We start from the raw sequence: 11,064 nt of genomic DNA, 5'->3' as shown, positions 1-11,064 counted from the left end.
CTTCTGCCTCAGCCTCCCGAGTATCTGGGATAACAGGCGCGCGCCACCATGCTCAGCTAATTTTTTGGTTTTGGTTTTTGTTTTTTTGAGATGGAGTTTCGCTTTGTCACCCAGGCTGGAGTGCAGTGGCGAGATCTCGGTTCACTGCAAGCTCCGTCTCCAGGGTTCAAGTGATTCTCTCTCAGCCTCCTGAGTAGCTGGGATTACAGTTGCCCATGACCACGCCCGGCTATATATATATATATATATATATATAGCCGGGCGTGGTCATGGGCAACTGTAATCCCAGCTACTCAGGAGGCTGAGAGAGAATCACTTGAACCCTGGAGACGGAGCTTGCAGTGAACCGAGATCTCGCCACTGCACTCCAGCCTGGGTGACAAAGCGAAACTCCATCTCAAAAAAACAAAACCAAAACCAAAAAATTAGCTGAGCATGGTGGCGCGCGCCTGTTATCCCAGATACTCGGGAGGCTGAGGCAGAAGAATTGCTTCAACCCCTGGGCGACAGAGACTCTGTCTCAAAAAAAAAAAAAGTCTTATGGGACCCCCTTCACACATGCAGTCCGTCAGTGACCAAAACGCTGTTATACTGCACATGACTGTTTGTTGAATGAATTCTGAGTCTTGCCCCTGGGTCTGGAGGGCTTCTGCCTTCCCGCACTCCACTGCAGCCATCATCTCATGGGGGGGAGAGTGAGAAGGACCCTGACCCCCCTCCCAGAGCCCACACCACCCAGGCAGCAGAGCAGGGCCAGGCAGGGTGCAGAGACACCACTAAGTGGCTCTCAGGCCCCACCTCTGAACCTCCCACCCTTTGCAGACCAGGAGATTCATTCGTTTATCCATTCATTCATTCCACACATAGTTCTCCAGCCCTGCTGCGTTCTTCGGCTGGGTGCCGGGGTGTAAGCAGAGGATATAACAGCCAGGATACGTCCCAGTCCTCAAGGAGGTACACATAAATAACACACGTGATGGTGACGTGGGGTTTAGAAACTGGCACGGGCTACGGGCAAAACTAGAAGGCAAATGAGTGTGGGGTGCTGGTGGCCTGGGGGGGAGATGAGGAGGTGGCTTGGGAACTGAGAACTGAAGGAGGTGAGGGGTGAACTCGGGGACGTCTAGGGGACAGGCACTGCAGGCAGAAGGCACGGCCTATGCAAAAGCCCTAGGGCAGGACTGTGCCGGGGGTGTTGGAGGAAGAGTGAGGAGGCTGGTGGGGCTGAAGCAGTCAAGAGGGGAGGGGAGGGAGGGGACGGGGCAGGACACACAAGGCCTTCTGGGCTGTAGAGAGGATTTGGGCTTTTCCCCCAAGGTGGGTGGGAGCCATGGAGGGCTGTGGGCAGGGGAGGGGCGGGGACCTGACTTAGGGGTTCACAGGCGCCTTCTGGCTCAGGGGGTAGCCTGATGACCAGGGCGGAGAGGACTTCGCTTGTCTTGATGATGGGATCAGACCAGAGGCAGATCTGGGGCAGATTCTGAAGACAAAGGGGCTCAAGAGGCGGGGAGGGCAGGACCAGCTCTTCAGTCCCAGGAGGGGCGTGTATCAGCCCCGTGGGGTCTTCTCACCTGTGTCCCACCCCAATCATGTCAAACACATTTATAGGAGCGCAGAGCCCACATTCAACACCAGTTTCAAGGAGCTTGTGGGGTTACAGTTGTGCTCAAGCTGGCAGCGAGAACACCTTCCTTTTCTCAGTGGGGTGTTCTCACTCCAATCTCCAAGACCACTGAGAAAGTCTTAAAGGAACATATTGCCATTTTTCCAAACAATAGTCATTCTTAGGAGAAGTAATACTTCTTTTAGCATCTGCTACTGCCAGGCCCTGGGAAGTCATCTCCTGGGCCTCAGTTTCCTCATCTGTAAAATAGGACTAATGCCTAACAGAGCTCACGCAGGGCTGCGCAGACTAAAATGAGCCAAAAATAACAACTGTGCCTGCCTGGCAGGTGGGAAAAGCTTGATGTTCCCCCCCTCTCCTGTTTTCTTTTATGTCTTTTTTTTTTTTTTGAGGCAGAGTCTCGCTCTGTCGCCCGGACTGGAGTGCAGTCGCCAGATCTCAGCTCACTGCAAGCTTCGCCTCCCGGGTTTACGCCATTCTCCTGCCTCAGCCTCCCGAGTAGCTGGGACTACAGGCGCCCGCCACCTCGCCTGGCTAGTTTTGTATTTTAGTAGAGACGGGGTTTCACCGTGTTAGCCAGGATGGTCTCGATCTCCTGACCTCGTGATCCGCCCGTCTCGGTCTCCCAAAGTGCTGGGATTACAGGCTTGAGCCACCGCGCCCGGCCTTGTTCTATGTCTTGTGAATGTTTTCTTGGCTCACTCAAGAGCTTAGAGACCCCCAGCAGCGGAGCCTGGGTCACGCCAGCCCAGGCCAGCGTTATTTATTTATTTATTTTTGATACAAAGTCTCACTCACTCTGTCTCCCAGGCTGGAGTACAGTGGCGTGATCTCTGATCTCGGTTCACTGCAACCTCCACCTCCCGGGTTCAAGGGATTCTCGTGCCTCAGCCTCCCAAGTAGCTGGGATTACAGGCGCCTGCCACATCTGGCTTATTTTTATGTTTTTAGTAGAGACAGGGTTTCACTGTGTTGGCCAGTGTAGTCTCAAACTCCTGACCTCAAGTGATCCGCCAGTCTCGGCCTCCCAAAGTGCTGGGATTACATGCATGAGCCATGGCGCTGGGCCAGGACAGTGTTCTTGGAGCCTTGTCTCTGCTGAGGATGTCTCCAGAGATGGGTTCCTGGGAAGCAAGTGCGTGCCCCGCAGCCCCCAGGCACCTCTCCTGGGCCAGGAGGCCCCTGATCGCCCACTGCTCTCCCTCACAGCAGGCCTTTACTGTCGCTGTGTGCTCTGCCTGGACCACCCTCCCGCTGGGCACACCTGGAAAACCTCTTCATCCTTGGGCCCTCTCTGCTGCGTTGCCTCCTCCTCTAGGAAGCCCTCCTAGCTCCCCAGGGAGGCTCTGCCCCTCAGTTCCAGTCCTGACTGCCTGGGGCTGGGAAGGGCTCCATGAAGTTCAGGGTGAACCCCGGAAGGGTGCCCCACACCCCCCGAGGGAGCCCGCTGGGGCAGATGTTCTAGACGGGGGCCCTCTTGCGTGTGGGGCAGGAGTGACATCAGCCCTCCACAACCTAGTAAATGTTTATGGGCCAGGGGGCCTGGGCTTGGGGTTCCCTGGAGCCTAGCAAGAGGCCACGCCCTCCTGTTCCATTCTGGGGGGCCTGTCCTGCAGGCGGGGTGGGGGGGCCTGGCAGGCCTGCGCCAACCTTGGCAGCTGTCCCGGAATGGGCTGGGCAGGCAGCGAGCACAGCCCCTGGTCTGAGCCATCGGCTCCCTTGAACACAGGGGCACCTGGGGCTGGGAGGTGCCAAGGGGCTTGTTGCCTTTACATTTCCCATTCCCCCACCCCGGGCGGGCCTGAGTGTGCGCGTCTGTGGAAGAGAGCTGAGAGATCTGGCACAGGGTTTTGGCCGCACATGGGCCTGGAGGGCTAGGGAAGGGCTTGCAGGGGGCGGAGGCCTGCGTGGAACTGGTTCCAGAAGCGGCCGTGGTGCAGGGCTGAGGGTGACCGTCGTGGGGACTTGGACTAGTCTTTTCTCCTGTCCAGCCTTCAGTGTCCTTGGCTGGAGATTTGGGGCTATATTGCCCATTCCTAGAAGCTGCCACCTCCTGGCTGCTGCGGGCAGGATGCATGGGAAGGAAGGGGGATGAGGGACAGACAAGGCCTCAGAGTGCGGAGGAAGGGATGGAATCTGACGCCTGTCGTCACCATGGGGCTGGGGGCCTGGGGATGACCACCCGGGTCCACACTGCCTGTCAGGCTGTGCCGCGGTGGGCGCTGCCCCCTGCCGGCTGCAGTAGAGACAGAGGAGGCCAGTGCCCTGGAGTGGATGGGATGCCTGCAGGGAGCTGGAATTGTCTTTCTTTGTGAGGCCTCTCTGAGGGGCCCTGATTCCCATTTACTAGGTGGGAAAGCTGAGGCCTGGGTGCTGCCGTCCTCTGAGGACAGAACAAGGAAAGAATCAAGTGCTGGCATTTGAATCCAGAGCCTTTTTTTTTGAGGCGGAGTCTGGCTCTGTCGCCCGGACTGGAGTGCAGTGGCCGGATCTCAGCTCACTGCAAGCTCTGCCTCCCGGGTTTACGCCATTCTCCTGCCTCAGCCTCCCTAGTAGCTGGGACTACAGGCGCCCGCCACCTCGCCCGGCTAGTTTTGTATTTTAGTAGAGACGGGGTTTCACCGTGTTAGCCAGGATGGTCTCGATCTCCTGACCTCGTGATCCACCCGTCTCGGCCTCCCAAAGTGCTGGGATTACAGGCTTGAGCCACCACGCCCGGCCAGAGCCTTTGTTTTAACAATGACTCTGTTAGGGCTTGGACAGGTGTCAAGACCCCTGCCCCTCTGGGGCGGGGTGGGCGTGTCCACCCTTTCTCAGGGAGCCCGAGGCCCGGGCACCCAGCTCCGGAAGTGGACATGACTCTGAGCTATTGCATGCCCACCTTGGGCTGGAACACATGTGGACATCTGTGCTCTCTCTAGAGGACATTTGAGGCAGGGGCTGAAAGAAGGGACCCAGAATCTCTGCACACAGTGGCTGGGCACAGTGGCTGATGCCTATAAACCCAGCACTCTGGGAGGCCGAGGTGGGAGGACTGTTCGAGGCCAGGAGTTTGAGACCAGCCTGCACATCACAGTGAGATCCTATCTCTACAAAAAATAAAAATAAAAACAATTAGCTCGCTGTGGTGGTGCACACCTGCAGTCCCAGCTACCAGGGAGGCCTGAGATGAGAGGGTCGCATGAGCCAGGGAGGTCAAGGTTCCAGTGAGCCATGATCCTGCCACTGCCCTCCAGCTTGAGAGACAGAGCAAGACTATGTCTCAAAAAGACGAATTTTTTACTAGAGACAGGGTCTCATTGCGTTGCCCAGGCTGGTTCCAAACTCCTGGCCTTGAGCAGTCCTCCCGCCTCCACCTCCCAAAGTGCTGGGGTTACAGGCTCAAACCACCAGGCCCAGCCTACAAAATATTTTTAAAACATTAACCGGGCATAGTGGTGGTGGCCGTAGTCCCGGCTACTCAGGAGGCTAAGCTGGGAGGATTGCTTGGATCTGGGAGTTCCAGGCTGAGTTACTACCTGGAGGCGGACAGATAAGGATATGAGGCTGAAAGTCTGGCTTTTCACCAAATCTAGGACCCATGGGTGGGCTTGAGAAAAGGGAAGAGATGGGGCTGGACATGGGTGAGGGGCGGGCAGGAGGGCTACAGCCAGTCTCGCCGGCTCCTGCTGTCCCCGGCCTGCCAGCAGGGCCCAGATCCATTCCAGTGGGGGCTGCGCACAGCTCCGCTCCCCTGGGTGGAGCCTGGAGCGCCCTAATTTACAGCCCACTGCAGCATGTAGGAGCTCGCAGGCTTCCTCTCCAGCTGCCAGGGAGCATGAGCCAGTTCTGGAGAAGGGGCCCGGGGTGGTGCCAGCATTCCAGGGCCACCTAAATCACCGGCCTGACAGGTGGCGGGAAGGGATTGCAATTCTTTCCCTTGTCGCTGCCACCAGCCAGGTGCTGAGGGGCGTCCTGTCCCACTGTGCCTCAGCCCCAGGGGCTCTGAGTGACCTGCCGGATGGGGACGGCTGCTGGGCCAGCCTGTCCAGGGCTCTCCGCTCCAGTGCCCAGGAATTTGGAGACGGGGCCTGGGCCTGTTTTCCACATGTTGTTGGCTTTGGGGACAGGCCCAGAGAAGGGATAGCTCACGATCTGCAGGGGGGTTGTGACCAGAGCCGACAGCGCAGAGGGAAGGGCCGTGGGCGGCGGGGCCCAGCTTCCACTTGCTGGCAGGTCACTGGCACGCTCCCGCCCTACCCTGGGAACTGGGGAAAGCAGAGGGTGGGACGCATCCCAGCCATCTCCCCTCCTGGCTCCCGATGGCCCTAGCCTGATGCACTACTACTTCTGTGGGGCCAGGCTGGTACACTTGGCAGGGACGGCGGGCGGCAGGCAGGCGCGTGTGCGGGGGGCCTTATCTTATCTCCCTTCCTCACTCCCTCCCAGATCCACCCTCGCTGGCCACTGTGTCGCCGTCACCAAGCCCTCCGGACGCTGACACACACATAGACACAGAATTTATTTTTGGACGCATTCTGCGGGCTGGAGGTCCCGGCTGGCACAGGGCTCACACCTTGGGTTTTGCAAACATCTCCCAGTTCTCCAGCTGGCCCATCTTGAACAGGGAGGCCGCTATGCCCAAGTACACGCAGGCAACGGCACCGATCCCGTAGTTGTGCGCTGTGGGAGTGGGGAGGTGATGTCAAGGCCGGGTGAGGCTCGGCCGGACCAAGATGCTCCATGCCCTGGCCAGTGCCTACCCTGGGAGCCAGAGTGAGACCCCTGACAGGACACTCTCTTCAGGGATTAAGTCACTCAGGAGGAGGGCCCTAGCCTCTGGAGATGTGGAAACTGACGCACACAGGGAGGCTGGAGTCCAGGTCGCTTCCCAGCAGGAACCCAGGCTGTGGGTCCTCATCCCACCCCACACTGATTGCCTCCTACGAGAGGGACACTGTGCTGCTCCTGCCTGGGCACCGGGCAGTGGTGACACATCGGTGTGTCTCAGTCTCTCCTCTGCTCATGGATGCCAGGGCCGGGCCATGCATCTGTCCCATGGTCGGTGTACCGAGGAGCCTAGACGGTGTCCCCACTTCCCCGGGCTCTCCTGCTCCAAAGCCCCTGGGCCAGAGGCGGAAGGAGGTACGTCCCACACACCAGGACCTACAGGGACTCACACCCTTTGAAGAGAGACAGGGAGGCTGGCTTGGGGACAGGGAGCAGTTCCAGCCCAAGCTAGGCTACAGTCAAGACCTCAACCCACCTCCAACCTCTGAGCAGTTCCAATGGGAGCTGGGGAGGGACAGGGCCTCCCCAAGGTCTTGACGCAGAGACAGCAGAGGCCCTGCCCTCGCACCCTCCCTCTCTGCCTGCCTGGAACCTGCCATCCATCACTCCCAACAGGCCAGGCCAGAGCGGCTGAGTTGCAAGAAGGCTCATTCACTCCTCCCACTGGCCCTGAGGGCCCGAGCCTTGGCGGGCTGAGGGTAGGCCAGGGGCACAGGCGGGCACTGACCCCAAGCTTGGGCCTGTGGGAGGGCAGGAGGAGTGGTATCTGGCTCATGCTCCAAGGGGGTTCCCGTGCCAAGCGGGGCCTCCTCCACCAGGGCTGCACCCTCTGATGGCTGCAAAGAAGGCCACTTGCTCCTCCAGGTGACTTCGGGCCAATTCATTCCCTCCCTGAGCCCTAATACCCTTTTCTGTAAAGTGAAGGTTGTGGGGGCAGCTCCCCTGCAGGGCTCCAGGTGCAGGGAGAGAGATGGCAGGGTGAGGACCAGCATCTCCTCTGACTCACAGGCCAGTGGCAGAGACAGGTGGTGACCTTGGTGACCCGTGTCCTCTGACAAGGCATGCAGAAGGAAGGGGACACAGAGCGAGGGTGGCGGGGATGCTGGCTTGTACACAGGTTGGTCAGGACAGTGAGGGGAGCAGCATTCCAGGCAGTGCACTGCCATGCAAAGGCCCTGGGGCAGGACTGTGCCTGGCATGTGGGAGGAACAGCAAGGAGGCCCATGTGGCTGGAGCAGAGTGAGGAGGGGAGGGTGGAGAGGGGACAGGGCAGGTCAGGGAGGGCCCTATGGGCTGAGCTGAAGGCTTAGCATGGTGGTACACAGTAGGTGCTTAAGCAGCAGCAGCAACTGTCGCTATGACTGAACTGGCTGGTGTTCAAGAAGGCTGCTTTGCTCCTTGTCTGGGATGGAACAGAGAGGGTGGAGGATGAGCAGAGGTCAGGGGTCATTCTGCCAGGCTGGGAGGAGGGTGGGGGTGGGGAGCGGTCCACTCACTGCGTGCCCCCAGAGTCAGGCCTCCGGCGCAGCCACCGAGGAAATAGTTNTGCGTGCCCCCAGAGTCAGGCCTCCGGCGCAGCCACCGAGGAAGTAGTTCAGGGGGTCGTCGGGCTTCTCGCGGACCTGGGCGCTGATGCAGGAGGTGAGGCCAAACACGGCCCCGATAGCAGCTGCGGGGTAGATGGGAAGAGTTGGTGCTGAGCAAGGGCCTCGAGAGGGGCGCAGCAGGAGCCTCTTGGGCGCTCACTGCCAGGATCTAGATGGAGACAGACGCCATGGCTCAGCCACTTGCTGTGCATGGCAGCCTCCCAGTCCCAGTCCTGGAGTTGGTCTCCTGGGCCTCCCTACCCTACATGTGTTCCCGATAAAGGAACACCCGACTTTCTCCTGGTGGCCAGCACTGTGGATACAGGCTGGGGAGTGAGGGAGAAGAGGCAGCTGTGAAATGTGTCCCGAGAGCTGGGGCTGTGCCAGGAGAGGGCCCAGCCATGCCCAGACCAGCTTGCTCACCTGCAGTGAACGTGTATTGTCCGACCTTAGCCACTCCTTCAAGGAAGGTGCCCGGAGGGTTGAGTGTGACTCTGTAGGCAGCGGCGGTCAGGCCTGCGAGACAGAGGGGAGGGAGGCTGCTCAGACCCCATTGCTGCTAAGCCCTTGCTTGGCCGGGCACCCCACGGGGTGGTCTCTCTCCCTCAGTCCTCATAATGCCCCCCAGGTGGCTCCCAGGAGACCCCCTTCTTTGCCCATGGTGCCCCCGGCTGCTGAGTGGCAGAGTTGGATTTGAACTCGAGTTTGCTGCTCCAAAGTTGGGGGGCCTCTCACTTCCCTCTCCACTCCCCGCCAGGCCTCCCTTGGCCACTTTCTCAAGCCTGACCAGTACTGGCTCCTGCAGAGCACCTGCTGGGCGCCCATCAGCCATGCTGGCCCTGGCCGGGCACTGGCCGGCAGATGGAGACTCATCCACATGGTGGACACAAGAACAGGCCTGAGACCTTGGTTCTGCAGCTGCTTCCGGCCTCACACCGCCAGCTCAGCGGCGCCCCCTACAGGCCCTGGCACCAGGGCCTCAGCTCTGGGTTCCCATCAATGGCTCTATTCTCCTGTAGGGCCCGGGGCTCCTGGGCCTAATCCCCCTTGGCAGCCACTCTGCTTCCCTCCCTGGCTGCCAGCGCCTCCTCCTTGCCACTCTCAACCCCCTCCTGCTGGCAGCTCGGGCCTGGGCTCGTTCGGCACACCTGGCTGCCTGGCTACCGCCCCCGCTGACCAACCTCACCCCTCCGGTCAGCTTTTCCATCTCTGCCATCTCCCCTGGCCGTCTGGCCCCTGATATTGGCTTCTATGCATGAGGAGCCTGGGCAGGGGCTGGGCCCAGAACCCAGGGCCAGGTAGGTGGCGGGACAGAGGTTTGATCCCAGCCCACCGTCCCTGCTGGGAGCCTAGGGACCTCACTCACCCTCCTGAGTGAGGCCGAGCAGGCCATTAGGCCGCCTCCTCCCAGAGCCCGCCCAGCTTCACCAGCCCCTCCACGGTGGATGGGCAGATTGAGCCAGCCCGAGCTGGGGCTCCCCAATCCTCCGCCTGAATGCTCAGGGCAGACAAGCGCCCCCCCGCTCCCTACAGCCTTGAAACATGGCCCAGTTGCAGGCACGGAGCTCCTGCGGCCAGCCCATCCCAGAGAAAACAGAACTGCCAGGGATGCGCCGCAAGGGCCTTCATCTTCCTCAGGGCCTGATGGGCTCCGTCCTGTTATTCCTTCCTTCGTGGGAGGTGGGGGGACCTCCGAGACATAAAGCAATTCTCCAGAGGTCACCCGGCACAGCGAGCCTGGACGCCAGGCAGGTCTGACCATAAAGCAATTCTCCAGAGGTCACCCGGCACAGCGAGCCTGGACGCCAGGCAGGTCTGACCACAGCCCATGCTCCAACGACCACAACTGCCCCAGGGGAGTGGGTTCCACCCCAGTTCCCCATCCAGCTTCACAGGACCCATGGGCCTTGCCAGGCCTGGCAGTAACCCCCCCAAATAGCACCCTAGCTTCAGATCCAGTTCAGCTCATGTTGGTTCTGTCCCTCAAGAGCAACTGGGGGGACTCTCACATCCAGCAGTGGGGTTCATATTCAGAGCAGCCCAGAGGAGGGACCATCTGCCTCCCACAAGCACAGATGGGGAAACAGGCCCAGGATGCAGAGAAAGGGACCGCGTATAAAAAGTGCCTTGTGGATCTGGTTTCTCCTAATCCCACACCAACCCCTGGGATCCTTGCTCGACCTCAGAAAGGTGGATGGAGGACCAGATATGGTGGCTCACGCCTGTAATCCCAGCACTTTAAAAGGCCAAGGTGGGTGGGTCATTTGAGGTTAGGAGTTTGAGACTAGCCTGACCGACATGGTGAAATCCCATCTCTACTAAAAATACAAAAATTAGCCAGGCGTGGTGGCGCAAGTCTGTAGTACCAGCTCCTCGGGAGGCTGAGTCAGGAGAACTGCTTGAACTCAGGAGGCAGAGGTTGCAGTGAGCCGAGATCGTGCCACTGCACGCTAGCCTGGGAGTGCAGTGGCACTATCTTGGCTCACGGCAAGCTCCGCCTCCCAGGTTCACACTATTCTCCTGCTTCAACCTCTCAAGTACCTGGGACTACAGGCACCCGCCACCATGCCCGGCTAATTTTTTGTATTTTTAGTAGAGACAGGGTTTCAACATGTTAGCCATGATGGTCTTGATCTCCTGACCTCGTGATCCACCCACCTCAGCCTCTCAAAGTGCTGGGATTACAGGTGTGAGCCACCGTGCCCAGTCTCTTTTTCTCTCTTTTTTTTTTTTTGAGACGGAGTCTTGCTCTGTCACCCAGGCTAGAATGCAGTGGCGCAATCTCAGCTCACTGCAACCTCTGCCTCCTGGGTGCAAGCAATTCTCCTGCCTCAGCCTCCTGAGTAACTGGGATTACAGGCGCCTGCCACCATGCCCACCTAATTATTATTATTATTATTGTATTCTTAGTAGAGACGGGGTTTCACCATGTTGTCCAGGCTGGTCTTGAACTCCTTATCTTGGGTGATCCACCTGCCTCAGCCTTGAAGATTCTTAATGAGAGGGGACTGACAGCCCCGCCTGGGACCTGATGAGTCCTGATCCAGAGCTGGGCCAGCCATGAGAGTTTTTTTTTTTTTTTTT

The 11,064-nt window shown here is 59.3% G+C and overlaps 1 protein-coding gene and 1 pseudogene across 2 annotated transcripts in view; both read right to left on the bottom strand.

Annotated features, from left to right (window-relative positions):
• Positions 1 to 2,951: 2,951 nt before the first annotated feature.
• On the bottom strand, positions 2,952 to 4,499 carry LOC108526230 (translation initiation factor IF-2-like; annotated as a pseudogene).
• Positions 4,500 to 6,106: 1,607 nt separating this feature from the next.
• Positions 6,107 to 11,064, bottom strand: part of NDUFA11 (NADH:ubiquinone oxidoreductase subunit A11) — a 13,484-nt gene continuing 8,526 nt past the window's right edge. The window contains exons 3-5 of one of the 2 annotated variants that reach the window (XM_017867036.1): positions 8,404 to 8,496; positions 7,891 to 8,063; positions 6,107 to 6,286 (exon numbers count right to left, since the gene is read on the bottom strand). In XM_017867036.1, coding sequence (XP_017722525.1) covers positions 7,906 to 8,063; positions 8,404 to 8,496 — 251 coding nt within the window. In that variant the 3' untranslated portion in view covers positions 6,107 to 6,286; positions 7,891 to 7,905. The remainder of the gene's footprint in view (positions 6,287 to 7,890; positions 8,064 to 8,403; positions 8,497 to 11,064) is intronic. The other variant, XM_017867035.1, reaches the window with a different exon arrangement.

This window comes from Rhinopithecus bieti, unplaced genomic scaffold (assembly GCF_001698545.2).
Source record: "Rhinopithecus bieti isolate Rb0 unplaced genomic scaffold, ASM169854v2 scaffold_1853, whole genome shotgun sequence".
In the NCBI taxonomy this organism is placed as follows: Eukaryota; Metazoa; Chordata; class Mammalia; order Primates; family Cercopithecidae; genus Rhinopithecus; species Rhinopithecus bieti.
Note: the sequence above shows the minus strand (reverse complement) of the source record. Positions and strands in the feature narration are given on the sequence as shown.